Below are 27,431 nucleotides of genomic sequence, written 5' to 3'. Positions count from 1 at the left end.
TTACATATATAATTTCCCATCAAGTGAGCACGTAAGTGGATTCTTACGAGCCACCATCATGCTAGGGGCTTTGCGTCGTTTGCCTATCAGCTTATTGTAGACCCATACATCAGACGCGTAGAGTTTGTTTTGACCTCCGATCTCGTATGTTTCTGAACCAACAGTTTCATATAGCATATTGGCAAGCGAGGAAAATAGGACGATGGCACTGGTAAAAGAGAATTTCCGGTACGCTTCAAAAGCTTAATAGTTAGCCAATATTTCTTCTCTCTATGCAAAAAAAAAAAACTATTTAGCGACAGCTGGTCTAGTCCACAGAGTAAACACAGATGGGTCTCTTCAATGTAAAGTTGTAAACTGAAGAAGAGACGGTAAAATCAGAAGAGTCATATGTGATCATCCTTATCAATTTATTAATTTAATTTAAAATATATTTTAGTGTAAAAATATGAAGAATATTTTTTTTTAAAGTATATAAAATATGTACCATAGATTAAAATGTATTTTAAGTATAAAATGATATAATAATATCAATATATTTACAAATAAGAAAAGTTAAAAGATAGACTTCAATGTGAATTAAAAAACTATACAATTTAAATCGTTCATATTTACATAAAATTTATATATAATAATAATAAATTTATGTTTATATTGGAATCATATATTTATCTAAGTTTCTTTTAAAACAAAAATTATCTTATTATTTTGTCAAATTTTACATTGGTCTAACTTGGACCGCTGAAATTTATTATTATATTATATTTATTAGTTTATCGATTATTAATTTATGGAGTTTCTACTGTAATGTAATTCGATTGTTGAAAATCTGGATAAATTGAAAATGAATTTAGAATATTGAAGGGGGAAATAAATAATTTTGGAATATTGGAGCTCATATAAAATCCACTTATCTTTTGGGTGACCTTGAAGAACCAAATCATATAATCATACATTAATACTTATGATAAGGCCCATTAAGGCCCAACGTTGAAGCAACATCAACCAGGTTTGTATTTCCTTTTCCGTGGGAGACAAGGTTTCTGCTTATCCTATCCTTTGCAAGTCTCAGCCTAGAATGAAAATTTAGAGAGTACAAGAACCCTAATTAGTCTGACTACATAGTCTACATTTATGATGGAGACTGAGAGTTCACAGTATGCCTTGGCTTTGTCATCATCATCATCTTTACCTTCTCTTCCACACTATCAAAATCCTGAATTACATAGGAAGCTTTGTCAATCTGGTTTCTAACTACAAAAGGCTTTATCCGTCATCTGAATCCCCACGATTTAGCATTAGGTCTTCAAAACGGTATGGATTTGACCCGGAACTTTTAAGACCTTAACTATTTAACCCTCTTGATAATTCTCAAATCGATTATATAATAAGTTGGTGGACAAAAGACAATTTTTTTTTGAAAAGCAAAAAAAAAAAAATCCATTCAAAATATATGTACTTTTAAAACTCTAACTAATAACTATTTGGTCCATATAGAGTTTTTAGAAAGTTTGACTAAGTTAATTACTGTCGTTTTAATTAAGAACTAGGTGTTTCGTCCGCACGTGCGGGCATAAATTTTTTATAACTACTTATTATTAATACATGTATTACTAATTGAAAAATAATTTTAAATTATTATTTATGTTTTCAATGAAAATTCTTATGTATTAGAAATTTTTAAAATTTCTTTGGGCACTATATTCATTATTAATAAATAATATATAAATCCTAGAAATCACTTGATATTCTCTTTCAATTATATAGATTTAATAATTTTACTTAATTTTTAGTTATGTATTTTTTGTTTTTAAACTTTTAACTATTTTATTAAAATATATATGTTTGCATAACAGCACAATATTGTTCCAAAAAAGGATAACAACACAATATATATAGGAATTATCTTCTTATTTTAAATATATTTTTAAATTATAGATAATTTTTATTTTTATTAATCGTAAGCACTTATCTAATCAAATAAACACTAAATTCGTTTTTTATTTTATCTAATTTATTTAATTTATTCATTAGGGGTATAAACGTTATTAACCTTGCTAACTTTTAATGTAAAAGCTTCGTTGTCAAAATTTATTTCGCAAATAATAGTATAGATGAGATTCTTGTTTTCTCAAATCACGAGTAAATTAATAATTGAATTAATTTTAATAGTTTGTCCAATAGAACCGGCCGGACCCAAACCTGTGTTCTTGCCGGTATCCGAATTTTCCTGCTCGTACCAAACTTATTTGATATGGTTCTGTCTTTTTTTTTCTTTTTCTGAGAAACTATTTGATATGGTTCATGTATTTATGACTTGTCCGAATAACATTTATACATTCCATTGGTATATTTTAAGTTCAATATATGTATGTACATGAACTGTTGTAAAAGAGATCCTGACCACAAAAAGAAAAAAAAAAAGAAAAAACAGTACATGAACTGTTGTAAAACAAATCTAAGTTAAAAAGAGAACAAAAACAAAAAAAAAACCAGCATATCTTTTAATTAATAAGAGCCCCTAAGCAAAAGCATATTGTCGATCATTGAATTAGCTCCACACAGCGCAAAAGTGTTTGTGACCAAGGGACTCTAAGCACAAGATCAACCCATTCAATCTGACCCCAAATTTCATCATCATGACGTCTTTCAAGCAAAACCACAGCACACCAAATTTCAGAAACTTCAGATGGTGGTAGGCTAAGAGGAAAATCATCTAACATTTCTGTCAAACCAACCCAAAAGATAACGAGTTTTCTACCATAACTAACTATTTCCATTCCATATCCTCTTCTAAAATGCACATCAAGCTCCGTCAAACCTTTGACCAATCTCCATTCTTGACAATACTTTGTGTCATGCCACCAGTGTAAGCCATCATCAGCATAACTGTACCAAGTATTCTCTACCTTACATTCACTCTCCCCAATGTTTTCATCAACAACTTCCCACCTATTTTCTTCTATAAGGTAAGCAAAGTTCTTTTCATTGGTCCTCAAGTAAATTCTATCTGAGTGGAGGTCGAGATTTTTAATGGAAGAGAACCGGAGCCTAGTGCCAGGATCCGGTAAAGGTTCCCATGTTTGAGTCTTTGGGTCGAAAACCTCAGCCCAACACTCAGATTCACCTGATTCACATCCTCCAATTACATATATTTTCCCATTGACGGAGCATGTAAAGGCATTCTTACGAGCAACCATCATGCTAGGGGATTCACGCCATTTACCTATCTCCTTACAGACCCGCACTGTGGTAGAGGACGATGGATTTAGTCCGCCACCTATTGCATATATATCTGAACCAGCCATTTCATAGAGCTTTGGTAAGTAGGTAGAATAAGAAGACGGAACTGGTACCAGCAAATTTCTGGTAGTTTTGTCTTCGCTCACGCAACATGCTAGGGTTTGATGCTGGTCAGGGTCTATCCAGAAACCGACCCATCTATCGTTACACGGATGCGTTAGGGTTTGATGATCATCAGGTTTTATCCACAGACTGAACCATCTGTGGTTACACGGATGGATGTGCGATTGTAGGCAGACAAAAACACGATTTTCTCTTGTTTCATGGCGGGATCGCGCATGCTTGAGGTCGTGGAAGCTCTTGCTGACAGAAGAGAGTTTAGGGTAATGCGATGTCGATATGCGAGCCAATATACTCAAAACGATGTCCTCTGGTAGTGATGAAAACGACGTCCGAGATGGTTGCGGCGGAGCAGACAGGATTGACTCCTTTGGTAGTTCCATATTAATGTATTAGAGTATGCAATTAGCTAGATATTATTCTTTTGAATAACCCCTTATGTTTTTCTCAATTGAATACGGATGAAATCATGTGTTTATGGCATATACATGTATATATAGCCTGCTAATATCTCCTATATTAAATAGAAATCCTAAACACGTTTAGAATTTTGTTTTCCTATATTAAATAGAAACTAGATTTTGATCTGCGCTTGGAAAGCGCAGATTTTTTGGATTATATTATAATACAAAGTCTTATAATATCGAAAATATAATTTTTAACAGTTATATAATCTATGAATTAGTTTATTTGATATTTTATACGTACACATTTACGTAAATTTCTTTTAGCTATGAGAATTATATCCAGATAAAAAAACAAACCGAACCGACCTAGAAATATAGGTTTCGTTCAGGTCTAGAAAAGATAACCTATTGGGGTTTTTTATTGGACCCTTTGAGTCCGGATCCTACCCTAGACCCGATCATAAATATGTTGTGTTTATTAGGTATATTTGGATATTTCGAATATGTTTCCAGCATTATGGATATTTTTTTTAGGTTTTTGGTTTACGATTATAGTTTTTGATTTCAGGTAAATTTTCAAATTAAAAAAAAATTGGTATTTTCAGTTCAGTGACACATTTTGAATTAGATTATGAATTTTTAGGTATTTGAATTTTTTTGGGTATTTGTTTGGAGTTTCAAGTAATTTTCGTGTTTCAGATATTTTTCAGATTTTTTAGATATTTCAAATTTTCTTAGGATCCTAAATATCCGAACAGGTGTGGACCCATTACGTCCAACAACCTTTTGATATAGATTTTTAATGTTATTGTACAAAAACATGATTGATGAAATATTTTTAGAAAACTCATTTTTAAATATGAAAATATCTATCAAACTATAGACGGTTGAAAGTTTAGTATATAATATGAGATTTTAATAGGAAAGTTTATATATGATATGATTACGTTATTATAAAGGAAAGAGGAAGCTAGAATGTACACATATATGTGGTGTAATTTCTCTTGCTTTAAATTATAGGATAAGACCTGCGCCTTGCGCAGGGTGAGTTTATTTGTATATATTATCGATAGTTTCTTTTATATATTTGATCATTTTATTTATATATATAAAATATTTTTTGTTGTTATTATATAATTTCTTTCCGATGGATCCGATCAATTTGTATTAAGAATAATGGAACAAAACTATAATTAATACATCATGGGTTGATCAGATTGGACATTAAACAAATTATGACATAAAAACCTTATTTTTTCCATCGAACACATTCTTGAAAAAAGTGAATTATTTTGACTTTTATATTTCATATGGTTTTGAAAGCTTTCAAATCAACCATCGAATTGATACATGTCATTTTAATGTTTTTAGTCGTATACTTAAGGAAAACTTACATTTTTGTAATTTAAAGTCGTTTTAAAAAATTCAAAATATAACATATAAGAAAAAATATAACATATAAGAAAAATATAACATATAAGATGTCCTCATTTTTGTATTTTAAAGTCGTTTAAAAAATATATATAACATATAAGATTTCCTCATTTTTGTAATTTAAAGTCATTTAAAAAAATTAAAAATATAACATATAAGAAAAAGTCTATTTTTTTATTATATGGTTAATGTGATTGTTTATTTTTTTTAATACTATAAAATTAAACAAAATGAAGAAGGATGCAAAAATTGTTATCAAATTTTTATTAGTCATAATCATTAATTGCCTTATATATGTAAATCATATTAGGTAATTTCGTAGTTTTTATTTATGGAAAGAATACACACTTCTTATATTTTAGGTTAATATAATGTTCTCTAGTGGACACTAAACAAATTATGACATAAAAACCTTATTTTTTTTCTCGAACACATTCTTGAAAAAGTGAACACTATTGTTTTCACAGTTGAATTATTTTGACTTTTATCTTACATATGATTTTGAAAGCTTTCAAATCAACCATCAAACTGATACATGTCATTTTAATGTTTTTAGCCGTATACTTAAGGAAAACTTACATTTTTGTAATTTAAAGTCGTTTTAAAAAAATTCAAAATATTACATATAAGAAAATTCTAACATATAAGAAAAATATAACATATAAGGTGTCTTCATTTGTGTATTTTAAAGTCGTTTAAAAAAATATATAACATATAAGGTTTCTTCATTTTTGTAATTTAAAGTCATTTAAAAAAAATTCAAAATATAACATATAAGAAAAAATCTAATTTTTTATTATATGGCTAATGTGATTGTTTAATTTTTTTAATAATATAAATTTAAACAAAAATGAAGAATGATGCAAAAATTGTTATCAAATCTTTATTATTCATAATCATTAATTGCCATATATATGTAAATCATATTAGGTAATTCCGTAGCTTTTATTTAAGGAAATAATACACACTTCCTATATTTTAGGTTAATATAATGTTCTCTAGTGTTATATAATTATGGAATAATGTGACACTATTAGATTAAACTATACTTTATATTAGATGCTCTAGAATTCTTTGAAATGGAATTTAGAAGGCATTTATAGTGCCACCTAGGATTTGGGGTTTTTTTTAATTAATACAAAATTAAGGTTCTAATTTTTTAAATGCTTCTCAATTAATATATAGGGGATATTATATGATAAAAGTGATAATATAAAACATTAGTTTTAATTCTTTTATGATTAAAAGCCAAAATGGTAAATATAGTAATAGTAATAATTAAAATTTAGGAGTGATATTTGAATAAATAAAAGAATTGAATAAATTATTGTTTGAGAAATATATGGTAACATATTGTTAGTCTAAGTTTAAGGTAAGACCAAAAAAATAATAAGTTAAATGAAATGGTCCAAACAACTTTTATATGTATATTTCTTAAGACTCCTTCCCTTTTAATAGTATTGATCCTAAACACGTTTAGAATTTTGTTTTCATACATAATAGCATCTTTATCCCTAAACCCCATTAAGGGTTTCTTATTTATTTTTTATTTTTTCTGATTTAAAAAAAAATTAAAAAGTATATCAATCACGGGCCGCCACGTGTCGGTGAGGTCCGCGAACAGTGCAAAAAACACACAACACACGTTTCTTATTTTGCACACATAACATACTGTTTTCTTCTGAACTGTGGGCCCTACTCTCTAAGAGACGCTCAAAAGTGAGCGATAAAGATGTTCTAAATGTATTCGCTTGACTTTTTGGTCAGTAAGTCGGATATGTATTATATCAATCTCTTTAGGGCAATTGTCCTAAATAACTTTTTTTAAAGTTTTTATCACAAAAATATCACTCAAGAAAAAAAATGACCAAAATATCATATTTTCTTTTAATATTTTTAATATTTATTTTTTATTTTTTAAAATTTGAAACCATATCACCAAAACATCACCTCATAAAGTGAAAATGGTTATTTTAAGGAATTTCTCATTTCTCTTTATCTAATTACTTTTTATTTCGATAGAAAAGGGTAAATTTATCAAATGACTATTTCAACCTTTTTCTTTCTTAGAGCACCCCCATCAGCAAACTCCACCAGTCTCGATTCCCAATATGCACTTTTGATTATTTTAATTTTTTTTCGTTTGACTTTAAAAAAAAAGTTAGTAGCCGAACCATTTGCGGGCCGTCATGTGGCGTAGAGCCCGTGGAACAGTGTTGATACGGGTTCATAGTGGGGAGTTTTTGTGATACAGATTCATAATAAAGGGCTTTTTATATTATTATTTTTTTTGGGGAATTGTGTGAACCCCCACTCTTGATACTCCAAAGCAGATGCTCTTAGAGCATCATTAACCCTATAACCCTTAAGGATTTCTTTAATTTTTTTTGCTTTTGCTTCTGATTATTAAAAAAAAAATTAAAATTGCACCAATCGCGGACCGCCACGTGTCGGTGGGGCCCGCAAACAATGCAGAAATCCCACCAAAGCAGATCCTTATCTCATACTTTCTGTTACCGATTTTATAAATTTGGTGGGGGTCCACACACTAGTTTTGGTAAAGAAACCCCATTAACAAACCCCAATAATCATGGCCTTATAAACTAAACGGTCCCGATTCTTCTTTTTTTTTTAAAAAAGGGTTTTCGTAAATTGAATTGAAATACAACATACAAGCAAGAAAACAAAAGAAAATACAAGAAACTAGAGCACAAAAACTCAAATTGAAACAACAATTCCCACCCGAAAGAATTACTAAACCCAAGCTCTTAGTGTTTTCTATCACTGGTAATGGTAGACAACAAGAAAACAATCCCATGAAGACCAGTCACCAACGATAGAGAGAGGAGCCGACAACAACTGATAACCCTTACAAACAAAGCTTTCCCCGGCCTTGGCTGTCACAGACTCACAGCGGCATGAGAAGAGCACATACTGAATTGGTGGCAAGAGAAGAGCACAGGCCAAGACCAAGGCCATTCCAGCGAAGTCGTTAAAGGCGATCAACCGAGCCCAACTCCAAACACTTAAACCTTGAAACCCCCCAATACGCAGACCACAAATGAAGGGTGGAGTTCATTCCTGGATAGGCTCCCACCATCAGTGAAGGAGAGAGTTCCCGTCTCCAGTTCCCGCAGCAAAAAGTGGGCAAAGTGATAGCAACCAAACGGAACCAATAGTTACCTGCAAAGAAGAAAGCAAATTGCTCCTGGCGCCAAGAACCAAGCGGAAACTAAGACGACACTGGGATGGAGCAACTTGACCACGAGCTGTCAACGGAAAGCATAACCTGTCGCCGAGAGAACATAAACCAGCAGCGGCGGAGAGCAGGTAACGAGACCCAAAACAGAGGAGCTACTGCCTCTTTGAGTCGAGAAGAACAGAGAGGACGAGGAATGAGTAAACGAAAGGGAGAGCAGACTTAAAGCCTAGAAACGTCAGATGCATAGACGCAACCAACACCTGAAGACCTCTCACCTACACGCACTGAGACCGGAGAACAAAAACCTGACACACGACGGCTTCAGGGCACCGAGCACGCCTTGAAACAGAAGAGAACCACCGAAGTTAGGGTTGTCTTCAAGCAGAGAGAGAGCGTTTTTTTCTTTATAATGAATCCTTTAAACGGTCCCGATTCACTTTTATTAATTATTATCCTACTATATAAAAGGGGCTAAATTAAAGCTCCCTAAACACTGCCACATAGGCAAAAAAAATCCTCACCAATCATTCAGCCATGTCACTATCGGATTGGGCCTCACCAAATAAATGGGAACAGAGTTTTGTCACGGGCTGGTCCAACTCCTGAGTATCACTAAAAACCTATAAACTCACTCAGCCCACAGTTTTGTCACGGGCTGGTCCAACTCCTAAGTGTCACTAAAGACCTAGAAAATCACTCAACCCACATCCCGTAACCCTTTGCTATGTCTCAAGAATCCACTCAGCCTCCACCTTAAAGAATACTACTACTGTATATATTGAATACAATACATTATTAGACTAGACTGATTTTTTTTTTTTGAAAACAGTCTAGACTGATTTAGAAATAAGTTCTTATGCTTAAATAATATTAAAAAATCTAAATTATTACTTAGAGAAATATAGATGAATAAATAACTCATTTTACATAATGTTGACAAACATCATAAGTGCTCTGTATACAAATCAGTTGGAAAACACACATGTGAATCACAAAAGTCCAGAATCAAAGACAAATTCTCCAATCAAAAACTCTCTCACAAAGGACGTATCTTCACTTTTACCTATTAAAATCTTTGAATTTTAATTCAAACCAAACATATTTATTAAAAATAACAATATAATCTCGGAATTATATTCATTATTTGTTTGTATGTAATACCATTTTCTATAACAATTTTAAATTGCTTCATAAATTTATATAAAACCATTAAAAAAAATTTGATACAAAGTTTTCACCATAGGACGGGCCAACCACTCTGGAGATTATAATGGAGACGTTTCTATTGACGTTTTTAATAACTAATTGCAAACAATTATTAGTATTGATATATTAATTTAATGCTCTAATCCAAAACTCTAATAAAAAAAAATTACATGTTTACCATTTTCATGGTACCACTTTTCATTTTTATCACCACTAAATAGACATTTTCAAAAATACATTCTTCATTAAGTGGCAAAATACTCTTATGTCATTGTTATTTATATACATAATAAATCATTATTTAAATAAAAAATAAAAAAAATTTAAAATTAAAAATTAAAAAATTTTAAAAATTTTAAAAATTTTAAAATTTTTTAAAAAAGTTAAAAAAATTTAAAAAATTAAAAACAATAGAAAAAGTAAAAAAAAATATTTATGTTTTCGAATTATACTTTTTCAAATTCGAACTTTTATATAAATTTAAAAAAAAAAAAAAAATTTCGAAATTTTTCTGAAATTTTTTTTTTAAATTTCTTTTTGAAAAAAGAAAATTATGTTTGAAACTATTTTTAAAAAATTTTTATATATTTTTTAAGTATTTATTTATATATTTACTATAATCCTAAATTTCAAATTCCAAAAACCATGTCTCACCCCTCAACTCTAAACCCTAAGTCTAGATTAGTTTACTTTAAAGGTATAATTATCTTTTATCCTTCATTAAAAGTGAGAGTAAAAATGTGTAAACATGAAAAGTTGTACTATGAATGTGTTATTTGTGGTAATTTCCCATAAAACGAATATAAAAGCACATCATTATAATTGTTTGCAAATGTAGGTTTTCTTTTTATATAGTAGTGATGTTTTTAATTTTAAAATACAAATTATGGACCATTTTACACTGTCTATCATAAAATACTAATTCCACACACATACACTATAAAATTCGATGAAAATTGAAACCTACTAGCAAACCCACCAAAATACTAAAAAATTAACACTTCCAAATACTCATGCTTCGTCCTTTTTTAAAAAAAAAAGGAAGTTTGGCAATAAAAAATAAACAAACAAACTATCTTCACTTCAAAAATCCAATTTTTTATAATTAAATTAAATTCTGTTCACTTCAAATACATATTCTTTAATTAAATTAAATTAAAGGAAAGAAATCTAATTTTTTTTAAAAACAAACAAACTATAAGTTTATAACTACGCTCACTTCAAAAAAATATAAAAAAATATAAAAGATGGGCAATAAAAAAATAAATCCCATTGTTATGTGTGCAGATCATGCAGCCGAATATCACAATAACCGGAGCGACAACCTCGGACCGCAACCAATAATCATTAGGATCATTAGAATGTGGCCCATCACAAATCACAAAAACAAAATGCTTTCTTAGGAACACCTTTCATTTATCTTGACATCCAGGTTTGTCTAAAAAATATTATGTTTTTATTATTCCAACTACATTTGAAATGATAACTTTAAACCACTCAACAGGAACAAAAAATGTACCAACGGTTCGAAGAAAGGAAAATTTATCACATTAGATATTTTAATCTCCTTTCCAATAACCAACGGTACATGCTTACAGTTCAACCATACATAATCAATATCAATGAGACAACAATTATTACACAGATTGAAGAAAACATTCCACCAATACCTTCATGCATATTCCGGCCCCAAAGCTACCCCCAGTTGATTAGCTTAGCAAGTGCAACCAATTTTCTTCCAGGTAAAAAAAAACCATTCCCGGTCTCGCAAACAAATAAATTCTCTTTTTTCTCACTAAAAACAAATTATTATCACAGATGTTGTTGGCCAATATGCCTCATCCAAGGAAGTGATATATATAACAAGAACACAGATACAAAGATCATCATTGCATTGCGTTTACATAGGTACTAACACTTTATTAAATAATATTTATTTTAAGCAATAAATATATAATACAATCATTATTTGTAGATCCAAAATGGTACGTCTAACTATCTGGAACAACAAGGCAGAAAATTTCAGGGAGCTAAATCGCATATCTACCAGGAAAAACTAAATTGTAATCATCACAAGTATCATTCCACGGTTACATGAAGGTAATAAACTAAACATAAAGTTTATGTCAAAATAAATGCTTACAAATAATTTACTTTTTCAGGGAAATTATCACTTACAACCACACCTGAATCGCGCTTTTACTTCGACACCGACATTGATATCATACAACGCTTCCAAAAGAGGAATAAACTGTTATTTTAAGCTTGATAGCTAACGATACCACTAAATACTCAAAAATACTCTTTTCTCCTACGAAAATTGATTGCTCAACACAATATATTATTCAAACTTACTGTTATTTAAAAAAGAGAAAATGATTACCGCATCACATTCAAACCAAAACTCTATGGTTAAATCTACAACACACAAAATTAACAAACAACTTCTTAAACTAAAAAACTACCAATCAAAAGTATAAATTTACTTAATTTGAACATGTTATCCGCGCGTAGCGCGGACACCGGATCTAGTCTTTGTAAAAGATACAACGTGAGAACAAAAGTGGAGGCCTTTGAATGATGTTAAATAAAATAATAACTACATTGCAGTGTTGTAACTTCTAAGTAATTATTCAAGCTCATTAATCTCATAAGCAGATAAGACTCTGTTTTGGGTTTAAATTAAGTTATACAATGAACAAAATTCCGATTATTTTTTTCTTTAATTTTAATAACCCAATACTTAACTAACAAATAACAAAAATATAATAAAAACAACCACACGTAATTTAATAGTGCAGGTCTTAAAGCCTAGACGAATAAACATGTTATTTACACCGTGTGTTTAAAAAAAAAACTTTGACTGACTTTGTTTTGCCTACAAATAAAACCAAAATTCCAGTTATATATTTTAAAAAAAAAAACTTTGACTGACTTTTTTTTTGACATAACTTTGACTGATTAAGTCGAAGGAGATAAAAGTATATATACATAAAAAAAAACATTAACACATATATCATCATATAGATTATATACACTTGCGCTATGTATCATTTGAGTGGCTTCTTATATCCAGTAATACAATGCATTCGGTATAATAGATTGTTCCTTACAAAGAATCTAAAAAGATTCAGCTAAAACAGTCAAGCATGCATACACATAAACATAAAAAATCACAAACCTAGATTTAGACCAAAAAAACTCGACACACGAAATATAGAAAAGCTTTAATCTGTGAGACTAAAGAACTTTGATAACTTTGGTTAGAGTTACAAAGTTCAAAAGGTGTTTAATATCCTCAACGAATTAAAGATGGTTTAATATAGAAAATGACTCAGCAACTCTCTTCTCTAAGTCTGAATAGTTTTCTTTACTGAACGTCCTGATTATACTTTTTAGCTCCTTTAACTTCTTTGAGACCAGCAGCATTTTAGAGCCTGAAAAGGATAGAGAATGCCAACAAGAATAGATAATCTCAGCCAAAGGTGTTTACTTGATGAGAAATATCTCTGAGCTTTGATGTTTCTGTTTTGTATGTATATGTACCGATTATTAAGCCTCCTCCTCCTACAAGCTCAGTCTCTGCTCCATCACCTGACTCTGTGTTTGGTGCACAATCAGGATCCTCTTCTCAGCAATCTGCTGACGCTGCTGTTACTGGTTCATCTCAATAGAAACCTTTGTTATTCGATTTTTTGCTTGTGTTATTTAATTAAGACCACCCCAATGTATCGACAGTTTTTTTGGCGGTCATACATGTATGAGATGATCTTCTCAGTTGTCGTACATGTGTGCTCTAAGTAAGCAGAACATACATGAGATCTATACACTCTCACTATAGTTTTGTATAAAACATACATTTGATGATGCAACAAAAACAAAAAGTGGTCTCTGCAGCTGTATTGGTGTTTGATTCTGTAAACCAAGATTCTACAGGAAAGCAAAAAAAAAAAAACAAGATTCTCATCTAGAAAATACAAAGTACCAAAAGTTAAGTTCATGAGACAAAACACACACATAAAACATGAATTTTACACAAATCCCAAATCTGCCAGTTCACAACTAGAAGGAAGATGCGGCAAGGGTCGTTCAATAGGGCCAAACGGATTGCAAGGTCTCCCGATAGGATCAAACGGACTTCGTGAGATCACGTAAGAAGATCCATCAATAGTATTAACATCGTCTAGGTTGTTGTTTTCTTGTGGACCACCCCATAGCTCATACTGCTTGAAGTTGTTAGTCAATTCCTCTAAATCCAATCCTTCATCGATCTAGAACAAAAAGAAAAGACAAGATTAGTTTTTTTTATGGGTGCTTAAGGTATACAAAACAAACAACTACGATGGTTTTTTGAGTTAAAGTGACATAATGTAATAAAAGTGAGAATGTAATACCGGCGGATAAGAAATTGGAATAGGCCCAAAATTGGCAAAGAAACTTTGAGAAGCAAACACGAGCTCGGAGGAGGCAGCGTATGTAGGAGGAGCTTGATGATTAATGTGTTCACCACAAGGCATATACCAAGGATCACATAAATCTGAACCAGAATATTGTGGTAGAGCAATTTGTAATACTTCACTGGGTGATCCATTAACTGAGGAAGCATCAGAATGTGGAGTATCTTGTGGTATGTTGAGCTCTCCGTTAGAGATTAATAGTGGAGCTTTCTGACGTCTCTTCGCACCGTTATGATTGCATGATGAGAAGATAAACGGGAGTGGTGGGCTTGTGGCATGAGAAGAACGTTTACTGAGTGTGGCTTCTCTTGCTAAACAACCGTAACCGTAATGCTTAAAGCTCGAAGGAAGCGTAACTATTATTTTCTACAAAAAAAATAATGAAGGGGCACAAAAAATGAAAAAGGAAAGTTTGAGGTTAAGGAAAACATATCAAATTAGAATGAAACTGATATACATTAACACACATTATACCTTAATCTGAGTCTTCTTGAAAACAACGTAAGGTGGAACTCCGTTGTCATTCTTGTTATCCGTACCATAACATATCACTGCACAAAAACCATTCAAAATCAAAACTAGTATATGATAAAAACACTAAATAAAAAAAGGGTCAAATAGTTAGGATCTTGGAGGGTTCTGGGTTCAATCCATATACCGTTTTGAAGACCTAGAGCTAAACCGTGGGGATTCAGATGACGGAGAAAGCTTCTGTAGCTAGAAGCCAGATTGATAAAGCTTCCTATGCATGATTCAGGATTTTGATAGTGTGGAGGTAAAGAAGATGATGATGATGACAAAGCCAATGCATACTGCGAACTCTCAGTCTCCATCAGGAACGTAGTCTGACTAATTAGGGTTCTTATACTCTCTAAATTTTCGTTCTATGCTGAGGCTTATAAAGGAGATAAGAAAAGAAGAACCTTGTTTCACAAGGAAAAGGAAATACAAACCTGTAAGCTGATTGTACACCGTTGATGTTGCTTCAATGTTGGGCCTAAATGGGTCTTAGTATAAGTATTCATGTATGATTTGATCCTTCAACTTTACACTAAATGGGCTTTATATGGGCTCCAATACTCCATGATTAATTAATTATTTTTCCCTCCTAAAATTCTAAATTCATTTCAATTTACCCAGATTTTTTCTTCAGTTACGCCTCTTTTCGTTTGGGTATACGATGGAAGAACCGGGTCATGAAACGGGTATTCCGGGTCGCAGACAATCGGATCTGAAGCAATCGTTCAGAAAAGCTGTTCGTTATCTTCTCACTGCTTGCTCCAGAGAGGTATTCTCACTCAAAAACTATTAATCGAATCTCTTTACTGAGTATACGTTCGGTCTTGTGGAGTTTTTAGGGGTTCTCGAAATTGAGTCTTAGAATGTTCAGATTGAGACCGATGATTCTGTTCTTGTCTGCTCGAGACCGCGAAAGGTTTTCGAATTTGGAACTCGAACTACATCTGTATACAAAGATTATACTTTTATGATTAATATTATTTTATTCCCTTAAAAATCAGAGCTTTTATGGTTGCTGATTACTTAAAAAAAATCAAAGTTGCTTCAGTGTTTGTTGCTAATAACTCTTTTATGTGAATCAAAACAATCTCAGGATTTTCTTGAGATTTTCTCGAAATTCGATGTGGCTGAGCAAAATAGGCTTTATTGGTTGACTACTCAGGTATGTTATTACTATTTATCTAGATGAGTATATCCATATGTTTGGTGTAACACAAAATCAAAGGAGAAGCCTCTTTTTTTTTTTTAATTTTGTTTCTAGGTGATTGTGAATTTGCATCAGTCATTAGAGGTAATTCTTGGCTTTTGAAATCATTCTGCTTTTCTCTGTCTAAAGATATAAAAGAAGAAAACCATGTGATGGGTTTGTTCATGGTGCTTATCATTTAGAATCTTTTTTTGTGATTGTTACAGGGTGCGTTCGATGCACAGTGTCAAGCATTTCAGGTAACGTTATTGACAGACATCATCTCTGTAATATTTTCAGAACTGCTTTTTTCCACGTTAGAGGATTGTTGCTAGTCCCCTTTCATCTGACTAGTTGTTAGTTTTCTCCCTTGTGATCGACCAGACACTTGTGAAATAAGGGATTTGTCAAAATCCTTTGTGAGTGAAAGCATTTTGTCTCTTTTTTTTTTTGCAGGTTGGACCAATTCTTGATAAAGTTGAGCAGATGGTCGAAGAACAGAGTTTGGATCCCTTGTGTTCAGATAAGTAGGTGTCAGTCATGCATGCCGCTTAATCCATTTTGTATTTATGTTATTATGGTACAATGCAAGTTCACAATATATTGGAAATTTCTGATATGACTTCTTCTTAGGAGCAATGTAATGGACTTAGCAAATGACTTAACAACAGCTAAGAAGAGTGAGATACAAAGATTAACAGCTTTGATTCAGAGGGTAAGTAAGTTCCAATAAGAGTGTCAGTCACAGGACACCAAACTCTTTGTTTGTTTCGCTACTTGAAAACCGATCTCTTATTGTCTTCATTCACTTACCAGGCTGAAGAACATAATCGTCAAATGGAAGCTCGGATCAGGCTGCTCAGGGAGCAACCACAAGAGGCCTCGGACACAACTAATGCAATCAAAAAGGTGTTATATCTTGTTCAAATTTTTCAAATTGTTACAACCAATTATTCTTCATTTATTAATCATCCTCAAAACGTTAAATCGTTTGCAGCTGAAAACTGGGATCACAGCCTACTTTGAAGGAAATGACAAGCTGCCTCCAATATAAGTTTCAAAACAATTGCAATGGAAAAATTGTGTAACTTTCATTCCCTGCATATAAGTTTATTAGCGTATTATCAATCTAGTCACAAGATTCGCAGCTACTTGCTACATGTGTAAACCACTTAAAAGCTAGATTAAACCGGTTTATGTATTTTGTTCTAGTTAACTGACTCAATTAAGATGAGTGATAACTTTGGTGTTTCTTAGATTATTCGAAGGTTGGAAAAGGTGTTCACAAGTTATTACGTAAACAAACATGTTGTGACACTTTAGTCGCAATCATAAGATTCGTTGGGAAATGATCATCTTGTGACTATCATATAAAATTTTTAAACGATCATCTTGTGACTTTACATCTAAGTAATTTCTAAAAATGATCAAAACCTTTTTAACGGCACTGTTGGTGTATCACTAGACATTCATAATGGATGACTGGGACTCGAATCACTCAACAAAAAACCTATTGTGATTGTGTACTATCTACCGACAATATGAGTCCATCACACACTTCACAGCGAAACTGTTTGTTTTGTGTTCTATTCTAAAGTGTTACTACTAAATGTAAGAAGCATATTATTTTCTGTGTAAGCAAGCATACTTGTTAAAAAAACAAATTTGAAAAGTGAAGAAAGCAAATTCAAAAACACACATTTAATTGAAAATATGCATGGCCGAACGACCACGGAACTAAATAGTCTATATTTTTCTCGTGAATGATTATTTATCGTATAAGATATTCACAAGTCACTAAGTCAACTAGTATACAAACAGTCTATGCCAGACTGTTTATTCTTCGTAATTAATTAACTGGTCGTCACATTTATTAATCCTGCAACAATCCACGTAATGGAGTTGATATAGTACACGTACTTAGAAATATAACAAAAAACTAATATGTTCACAAGTCAAACAGATACTCGTACGTATAAGAGCTATAGTTATAAAATTATTTATTCGAGGTCAAAGCATAATAACTGCTTCTTCATGTACGCTAGTGCGTCATTACTTGCATAAATGCATTTGAATACGACATATATTTTTATTTAATTACATTATGATTACTTATTAATTACCACAATATTATACAAACTCAAATATGTTGAGGATCGTGGATTGGCCCGATTTAGTTTAATTAAATACCGACGAAAATATTTTGGTTCACAATCGGTTGAAAGGGTCCATCAACGATGTTATTTGTTTGATGAAACATGTGGAATTTTTGGAGGTGAACAAGTGTTTGAAAAAGAGAGTCATTATCGATGCGCAAAGGAAAATAATGCCCAGAACTTATGTCAAAATCTAATCCTTGTATCGTGCGATATTAATGTTGGGGGGGGGGGGGGGGGGGGTGGGGGTTTATTAGCTTATATGACATGAGTTCATTTATCGGTATATATATTTGGAGTTGGGTTGAACGATTGAACTGTACTGGCATGGTGGGTAAGATGGAACAGTGACACTTATCAACAATGATTGTGCCACGTCCGTTGCAGTGGAATAGCGTTCCAGGCGAATCTGCTATGGCAGCATATATATGTGTGTTGTATTCGTACCTCCACACTAAAAGGTGTCTAGATCGAGCAGGTTCACAATTAATGTTCTATGATGTGTTCGCGCATGATATAATGTGTATACGGATTAAAAAGACATATAGTTAAACTCTAGTCGCAAAATTATCATGTTAGACATCGCTGTGCTGTACTTGTGCTCTGAATTCTGTGCGTGAAAAGGTTGAAAGTTTTCTGATAGTAATGCTCCCCATTATGGAGTTTAAAAATTCATATTAGTTTCAGAAAAAAAAATGTAAGGGTGCAACTGGAGTGGAATGTATTTTTTAGAATAAAAGCTTCATTAGTATTTAACTCTTTTGCATTCTTTAAAATGTTCACTAGTTAAAAAAAAAATATATATTACATTTTATTTCATATATTCTACAAACAAACAGCAGTCATTTAAACAATAATTCCACGTCAAATAAGTATGGAATAAGTGGAATACTGGTTCTATTCTATTAAATTTTAGTATAAATTATTATTATCATTTCATATATTTATTTAATTTATTAGTCACCACTTACAACCTAAATACAACATAAAATAGTACTATATAAACACGAATAACTATACATATACAAGTTTTCCAGAAAGTATAAACTTTTTATATATTATATGAACTTATTGTAGCAAAATAATGCAATCTCATTACACGGCCCGGCATATTCGGGACTACTGATCATGAAATACCTTTTTTACTCTAAATTTAGAAGATGAACGTGAAAATCATGGAGCATGGTACATTTAAAGGAAGACAATATGACGTAAAGTAATACAACTAATGTCCCCAAAACAAGTAAACATAACAATTATGATCAAGCGATCTTGTTTTAGACTTTTAGTCTGGTGCCCAAAAAAAAGACTTTGTCTATAGTACAACTTATTTCTTTTGTTGAGAATGGTTATATATACACAATATATATATATAGTATATACTAATCATGTAGTTTTGTTTTCCTTTCCAATAGTAATCGAGTTTTATAACTCAACTCTCGCACATCTTTTGGTTAAAACAATAATTTCCATCTGGTTGTGATCGAATTTTTGAGAGAGATTTTTGTTTAGATTTTCCATTCAAAGACAAGTTTACAGACTTTTTTAAATATCGCACAGTGGGTTCACTTGTCCATTGCCCATTGCATTCATAAGATACTACTAATATATGCCACAAGTTATATCAGTATACAATTACAAATACATAAGTTAAAATAAAACGATAATAAGGCAGATGGTGACACGAAATTGATAGCCCGTCTGATACATTTACCCGACGATTCAACTACAGCTGTGCATCAATATTCTCAATCATGGTATAATTAATATAGCTCACAAGTAAAAACTCAAATAAAATAATACTGGGATGACGATGGTCAAATGTAATTACAGCGACAATTTCAACATAACTCGCGGGTGGTGATGTTCAAAGTCGTCCGTCAATTTATTTGAATAGATTAGGTTTTCTTTCTTCTTCTATATATAACAATTACCAAATGTCTATGATGATTGTGGCGATTCTAAATTTCTAATCATTCTATAGTTATCCATTGATATGGTTACTTGAGACTACAAACAAAATGTGTAGTAGGTGTAGTAAATGTGATTATTGTATTGAAATGCTAAACATAAAACATGATCAAGTTAGACCCAAAAAACATGATCAAGTAAGTTTAGTAATACTTTTTTTTGTGCAACGTTTAGTAATACTTTTATAATTAGATAAATCATGGATCGAATTAAGTATTCTCAAAACTTACATAAACTAACATTTTTTCCATTTCAATGTTTATTGCTACTAGAGGTGCAATTACTAAATTACGTAATTTAGTTTTTTATATATAGCTTTAACTTCTCTTTTTTTTTCTTTTAATCCCAATTGTATTTGCATCACATGGTTGATAGTTTGGCTCTTAGATAATTTCATTCAATTTCTGTACTACGTTATTTTCTGTCATTTTATTGAGATACGATTTATTGTGTGATAAACGAAAGTACGAAACAATCAACACAAACTGTATAGTATTTCTGTGGGCGACTGGGCGTTTTCTTTTTTTGAAAGAATTTCTGTGGGCGTCTTCAGATAATCAATTCACTAAGAACATGGAAACCCTCCAATTCATGATGAATCAGTTAAAGATATACATGAGATGTTTCTTCTTTGGGAAGGAAAAAAAAACATTAGATATTTTATCTAACATTTTACCTCAATTTGAAATTTAGTGACCAACTTTTCCCTATCTTAAACAAAAATTTCAAAACTCGAAAAAGTAGAAATAAAAAAAACTAAGAAAATAAATTAGACTTTTCTTTGTACACTTGGTGCCTTCTCCTCATTTCCCATTTTAATGTTTTCATATCAAAATCTTGATTTTTTTTTTGCCCTTCCCCTCTCCCTATTTTTCTTTAGCAAGAAAATAAAGAATTGTTTAATTTTCTTCTCTAGTCCCCCTCTTTCCAGTTATAGAAAGCTTAGGGCATCACGTAGTACTACATATCGATCTCCTACTTCCGAGCAAGCATAATGGGCAGTCCGTTTTGGGGAAGCGCAAATGGCCCATACTGAATCCCGTCGCTAGCTCCAACTATTGACCATCTGTAATTATAAAATTTCCCCTTATCAAAACCATAACTAGAGAAATAAAATAAATCACTCTAATGAAGGTAGAGAAAAGGCAATAAAGTAAATAGTACACACACCTGTACTTGGTGGTCAGATGATGAATCATGATCGATATTTCAAGCTTGGCTAATTCATTTCCAGGACACGAGTGAGTCCCATTGCCAAATGGCATGAAAGTATTGGGTTTTGGAGCCACCTATATAGCACAGACACATTATGTCAATATAAATCATTCTCCATAACTTTTTTTAGAAAACATAACTATCAGAAAGGTCTTGTTAGAAAGATAAATAAATATGTTGACAAAAAAAAAAAGAAAGATAAATAAATATACCTCAAATCTTGATGGGTCAAACTTGCCAGGATTCGAAAAGATATCAGCACTATGGTGAATGTTTCTGAAAAGCGGCAACACTTTCCATCCTTTTGGTATCAAATATCCTGTAAAACAATTTAAAAGTCTTGTTTTAAGAATAAATTGGTTTAAGTTCACAGAGAAAATCGATTGTAATTTATATCATACCTTCGTATTCGACATCTTCTACAGCTTCTCTAAATGTAAAAGATAAGATTGAAGCAACTCTTAATGTTTCTTGAATGACTCTTGAAGTTACTGGCATCTTCTTTGTATCACCCCAAGTTAAAGACTCTCCTTCTTCTTTGCTTTTACTTATTACCATTTGCTCTTCCTATTAAACACCCAAAAAAAAACAAAACTATCAACAACGCAACAAAATTTACAAAACTACCACTCTTATGTTTTTATTACCAAAACACGACAAATACGTGTCAGTATAAGTAACTTACAGTAACGGCCTCTAGAACGTTGGGATTCTCAGCTAAGTACTTAAGGATCCACGTCATCACACTCGCCGTGGTATCTCTAGCGGCGAAGATTACTCCGATTATGTTATCAGCGATCTGTTCGTCGGTAAGCTCCTCTTTGTCTCCCATGAATGATCCGAGAAGATCGTTGTGTGAGGATCTTTCATCTCTTCTCTCTGATAAGATTCTTGCTAGGATCTGCGAGAGCTCCTTGCGAGCCTTCATGGCTTTGTGGAAGAGCGTTCCAGGGAGGTTTACAGGCATAGAGTTGTAACCTTTCTCGAGAATGTAGTAGCATCGTTTTAGATCTTCTCTGTATAGAACCTCGTCTTTTCCGAAGATCGAGAGTAACGCAACGTTGAATGTGTACTGAATGAAAAGAACACAAATGAGAAACAGTTCAAAACAGAGGATGTAGAAAGAAACAGAGATGCTCTGTTTTAAAACAGAGGATACAGAAAGAAACAGAGATGCTCTGTTTTGAAACAGAGTATATAGAAAGAAACAGAGATGCTCTGTTTTTTATGTGTCTTACTGTTTTCATTTCTTGGTAAGTGTTGATCTTTGTTCCAACCCAACTTCGTAGAGAATCTTGAGCGATTGATTCGATATCTGGAACCATGTCTCTGATAGACTCCGGCATGAAAGCACGAAGAACGAGCTTCCTGAGTTTAGTGTGATAATCACCTTGGTGGAAGAAGATGGCTTGTTTCCCTAGCATCCTCTCTTTACTCGCTGGAAAAGTCGGTTTAAAGAGATGAGACTTCGTCACCAGCACGAACTTCGCAGCCTCGGGACTCGAGATCATTACACAAGGACATCCTAGTACATGTGTCTTGAACACTGAACCATACCTGTAAAAAAAAAGACCAAACTTTCAGTTTCTTACAACTTCTCATGTTTTTTTTTCACATTTTCAAAACAGAACACTGACCGTTTCTGTTTGGAAGCGAAAAAGACGTTAGGGTCTCGAGAATAGAGCTGGAAAGTCTCGCCCACGTAAGGCCAACCCATTGTTCCCGGCGGAAGTGGGGGTTTCGAGGATACACGGTGGCGCTGAGAGATTAAACACCGGAGAAAGTAGAGGATGATAATTGCGGCGGAGAAAGTGAAAAACAAGGCGGAGGAATCCATTTTGATGATGAAGAAGGGGAAGTAGTTGAACAACAAAGAACTTGTGACTTCAACAAGTTATATAACAAAAAGTCTTTTTGTTTTGTTTTTGTGTAAGGAGAAGAAGATGTATTGTGTGATGCATACCAAGTGGGAGATGTGAAGGGGTTATATAGGGTTTTCTCATATGGTAGAGGAGAGAGAGAGAGAGAGAGAGAGAGAGAGAGAGGTTTCAAATAGAGCTTCTTATTACAGAGTAGAGAGACAGCTCATCTGAGAGAGACGAGATAGCACGTGTCAAAGAGCATGCAAAATGAACGTGTGAGATTTTGACCAAACAAACTAATTAAAGAGAAGCAACTGATTCAAAAGAGATGCAGAGCCACTCAAAATGATTAATTAGTTAGTTTTAGTTTTTATAAAGCCTAATGTTTGGTTAATTAAACAAATGAATAATTGGAGCAATTTAGCCCTTAAGTAGAGACAAATGTAGGGTAAGGGAAAGGTTTATGTTTTTCTATTTATTTATAATTAATTATGCTGGACCTTTTTGTTTAAATTGAAGACTATGCTTTAAAGTTCAAACGCTTATTTGGTGTTAGATGTGACATCTTTTGTGCTTGATAATTTAATTTCATTCAAGAAGTAACCATCTTTTAACAGCAAAAAATTATCAATACCAATCAAAGCATTACTATGCAAAAAGTACATCCCAACATGATTTGTCTACTTAGAAGTTAGAACTAAATGCACATCTACTAATCTTTTCTTCTTGTGCCATGAATAACCTTACATTGCATTTCAGCCAGACCAAGGGAAGGACTTTCCACTTCTTATTTTTATCTTTCTCTCCTATGGCTTGACATTTTAAAATCAAAACTTTGGACAAAAACCATAACAAATAATTATCCTTGATTTAAGTCATCTTGTCAAGTTGAATCTGAATATAGAAATTTTAAATCAAGGACGAACCCAAATTTTATGTTTTGTCAAAACGAAACATACACGGTCGGACATAAATGGATATCGTTGATAACTGTATGTACTAATGTTCTCTCTCTTTTTTTTGTAACTTATGTACTAATATGTTCTGACCTAATCAAAATTAAACGAACATATAAACTAAATTAACTAGCATCCTTGCTAATCACTACATATACATCATATCATTTCAGAAACCTATCTAAAAATGTGCAATCCCATAAGTAGGCACGTACGCTTTAAATAGTTAATTTGACTTGTTTCAAGCTTTACCGATTTCTTAGTTTACGTACTTTACTAAAGTTTTTAATATATTATAAACCAAGTGACAACAGTCTTCACGATATCAAATGCAAGTGTAGGCTAGTATTGGTATTTGTTTTTTGTTAAAGTTTTTTTTTTCATTATTGTAAATTGAGATGTACTAGCAAGTACAAGCTTCAAAGTTTAGTTCGAAAATGCCATTTCATCACGTCGGTTAATTTAAAAAAAAAATCAAGATTGAAATATAATAATCTACAACAATTTCCAACGAATAACTTTAAATTCTCTAAATGCCCGTGAAACAAATAGTTATACGTTTGTATGTAATACCACACATTAGCAATCCACGTAACTTAATAATATACGACGATAATAAGGAAAAACTAAATATCCGAAAGGTAGGTCATTCTTCGACCGACCATATTTTTCATATGCCTTCACTTGCGTGCCTGACAGAAGCTTACTTTATATAGAGTTACGTTGGCAATTTCCCAATTAGGAAATCTAGATATATCTTTTATTTTTAAAATTAGATAAACAATTATATCTTCTTTTTGTCCAAAAAAATTTGTGAGGGAAAGACGACGGCGACGAATGAGATATGGGCACCATAAGAAAACATTGATTAATAATTTAATTGACATACCCGAAAATAAGTAGTGTATTACTACTACAGATACGAGTTGTGTACCAATAAGACGATATATAGAACGTATATAAATTTTGAATAAATAAATTAAAGTCCCTTTAGTTTTTTCTTTTGAACTGAAATTAAAGCCCCTTTACTTCAGTTCAACTTTCTTGCACTAACTTCATAGTGACAACACAATGTAGAACTTTATCGAGTCAGTTCGCTATATTCTGTCTATTTATGGCCACTATTTATTGTACATTTATGTACGTACACAGACACGAAATCACGGTTTTTAATATATTAATTTATAGCTTATTTTATTGTACATTTTTTTTGTTATAATTTATAGCCTTTTGTTCGTGACAAAAGAAAATTATCTCCTTTTCTGAAAATTTTGCGGGTTTTCGTATCACGCTCTATATATGAAATATAGACAACTCATGATAAGTATTTATATAGTTTTCATGTTAGGGGGGGAATAAGTAATTTTTTTTGCCTATATATAATATATTTTTTGGGTCAAAACCTATATATAATAGTATATATAACTTTTCAAAAGATATAACTCGGGGTTTTTTAGAAGTTCAAAAAAAATGACTGGCGTGCATTTTTAATGGACCAGTTAAATCCCGAATGCAACATTATAACATGTTAAGTCTTTAAGGATTTTAGCAAAAAAAAGAATCTTTAAGGAATTTACAATAAAGTTTTATTTTTAATTTCCGTCTTTGTAGTAAAGTACAAGTACAACTATGTTCAGTCAAACCATACACATTATTTCTTTTATATGTCCGGTTAAACTGGTTGGTCCCGTGAAAAACAAACTAAGTATTACATAGTACACTAATCCAAAAGCGTATCACACTGTCTGATCGAGTTTGAAATATTTTTCGACTAATTCTAGAGATAGACCGCTTATCTGTTATGGTCCATCATGTAAAATACTTGGGTCAAAATCTAAGTCCAAATTAGCCAAATATTGATAATTTAATTTCCGAAAAAAATCCTACCCAAAACTGATGTGAAGCCATGACTTTAATTTAAGTATCTGAATATCCTTAATAAACACAAATCTCCACTGCATGCAACTGATCAATGAATAAACCATTGTAGCCCGATCATAACACTTTCATCGTATCTCTTTATCAAATAAAAAAAACTTTCATTGATTCATTGTATCTTAAGGGAGTTTTAAGAACCAAGACCCACACTACCCGCGATAGACTGGCTTAGTTTTGAGACGGCACGTGTAACTAGCTTGATCTCTCGTTTCATCTATATATCATTTAAACTTTCTTTGATTGAATTTAGACATTAATTCAACCTCTACATATACTTTGTTTTTATTTCAAAAAGTTTACCAAAACTATATACAAATATAGTTGATAAATTGCAACTTTTATTTTAACATTTACAAACTTTTTATAGTTTTCCATGAGTTCAAAATTCATATATATCATGCTTTACTCAATTTTTGAAAATGTCCAAAATCTTTAAAATTGCTCCAGCATGATCTACACATCTATAAAAGAATATACCAATAATAAATATATATACAACCAATCTGCATTATCTAAGAGTAAACATCCAACTACTAGTCTTTTAAACGAAATACATGTGGAATAGGTGCAACAACGTGAGATCGATTACAAATGCAAATTAAAAGAATGTTAAAGTCCTGAAAGGTTTGTTACCTGAAAATTTAATTGTTTCAATATTCAAATGTACAGTAGAACCTCTATAAATTAATAATATCAGAATTTGAAATTTTATTAATTTATAGAGATATTAATTTACAAAAATTTCCTTATTTAGGATTTTTATGTAAAGATATATTTATTCTAAGATAAGAAAAATATTTGATTTTAGCGTATAGAAATTAATAGTTATTTTTAAAAATTTGACATTTATATTTATTTTATTATATTATTTGGTGTATACAATATATATTGCATATAACTTAAATGTGATTTTAGAATAATATTACTAAATTTCATCAAAAAATATATTAAATATTAAAAAAATATAAAAATAATTCTATTGTGAATGTAAAACAAACAATATAATAATAAGTTCTTACTTATATAAAATATGTGTATATGTAATTATTAATTTATAATTTATGTAGCCATATATTTACATAGAATTTTCTAAAAGTTATTATCTTATCAGTTTATCTATTTGTGTCAAATTTTGAACCGGCCGAAATTAAGACCGACAAAAATTATTAATTTATAATAATTATTAATTTATCGAGTATTAATTTATACAAGTTTGACTGTATATAACTGGACTACATTGGCTACGTAACTTCTCCATACTTGTTTACGTATACATTATAAAAACATTTAGTAACATGTTTCATCAACATTATATTATTTCAAACTTTAAAAAACGTTATATATTTTTATTGCTTTAAACAAAAATATGCAGGTAATATACTGTGCATATATATATATGAAGGATAAACTAAAAAACTTACAAAAGTGGAAAAGTAATTATATAAGGATCGAGCCGAACGCCTAACCATGGCCGAGAGAACTTTAAGAATCGTGCAAGGATAGTTTACATGTGGCCAGTCTCTCATACGTGTCGACACCTCTCTCTCCACGACTTTTAG

The 27,431-nt window shown here is 31.6% G+C and overlaps 3 protein-coding genes and 1 non-coding gene across 5 annotated transcripts; 1 reads left to right on the top strand and 3 right to left on the bottom strand.

Moving 5' to 3' along the window:
* Nucleotides 1-607: 607 nt before the first annotated feature.
* On the bottom strand, nt 608-9,945 carry LOC103857305 (F-box/kelch-repeat protein At4g19330). Its single transcript, XM_033273480.1, has 2 exons — nt 6,677-9,945; nt 608-3,937 (listed from the first exon to the last, which is right to left on the bottom strand). The coding sequence occupies exon 2, from the start codon at nt 3,744-3,746 to the stop codon at nt 2,544-2,546; it is 1,203 nt and encodes a 400-aa protein (XP_033129371.1). The 5' UTR covers nt 3,747-3,937; nt 6,677-9,945; the 3' UTR covers nt 608-2,543.
* A 152-nt stretch (nt 9,946-10,097) lies between these two features.
* LOC103864162 lies at nt 10,098-14,921 on the bottom strand. The gene is made up of 2 exons (XR_004448769.1): nt 14,007-14,921; nt 10,098-13,883 (listed from the first exon to the last, which is right to left on the bottom strand). It is a non-coding gene; the product is annotated as an uncharacterized LOC103864162 (transcript).
* A 245-nt stretch (nt 14,922-15,166) lies between these two features.
* On the top strand, nt 15,167-17,035 carry LOC103857288. Of its 2 annotated transcripts, XM_009134462.2 has the most exons (8): nt 15,168-15,357; nt 15,682-15,750; nt 15,850-15,879; nt 16,002-16,034; nt 16,231-16,301; nt 16,408-16,489; nt 16,591-16,683; nt 16,772-17,035. In XM_009134462.2, exons 1-8 carry the CDS (start codon nt 15,250-15,252, stop codon nt 16,826-16,828), a joined length of 543 nt encoding a protein of 180 aa, XP_009132710.1. In that variant the 5' UTR covers nt 15,168-15,249; the 3' UTR covers nt 16,829-17,035. The 2 variants fall into 2 exon arrangements, with proteins under 2 accessions (XP_009132716.1, XP_009132710.1); XM_009134468.3 differs by lacking the exon at nt 15,850-15,879 and having other exon boundaries at nt 15,167-15,357.
* A 2,270-nt stretch (nt 17,036-19,305) lies between these two features.
* LOC103857276 (abscisic acid 8'-hydroxylase 1) lies at nt 19,306-26,747 on the bottom strand. Its single transcript, XM_009134454.2, has 7 exons — nt 22,754-26,747; nt 22,355-22,673; nt 21,802-22,188; nt 21,518-21,683; nt 21,329-21,435; nt 21,072-21,190; nt 19,306-20,967 (listed from the first exon to the last, which is right to left on the bottom strand). The coding sequence occupies exons 1-7, from the start codon at nt 22,951-22,953 to the stop codon at nt 20,877-20,879; spliced, it is 1,389 nt and encodes a 462-aa protein (XP_009132702.2). The 5' UTR covers nt 22,954-26,747; the 3' UTR covers nt 19,306-20,876.
* Nucleotides 26,748-27,431: the final 684 nt, after the last annotated feature.

This window comes from Brassica rapa, chromosome A01 (genome assembly GCF_000309985.2).
Source record: "Brassica rapa cultivar Chiifu-401-42 chromosome A01, CAAS_Brap_v3.01, whole genome shotgun sequence".
In the NCBI taxonomy this organism is placed as follows: Eukaryota; Viridiplantae; Streptophyta; class Magnoliopsida; order Brassicales; family Brassicaceae; genus Brassica; species Brassica rapa.
Note: the sequence above shows the minus strand (reverse complement) of the source record. Positions and strands in the feature narration are given on the sequence as shown.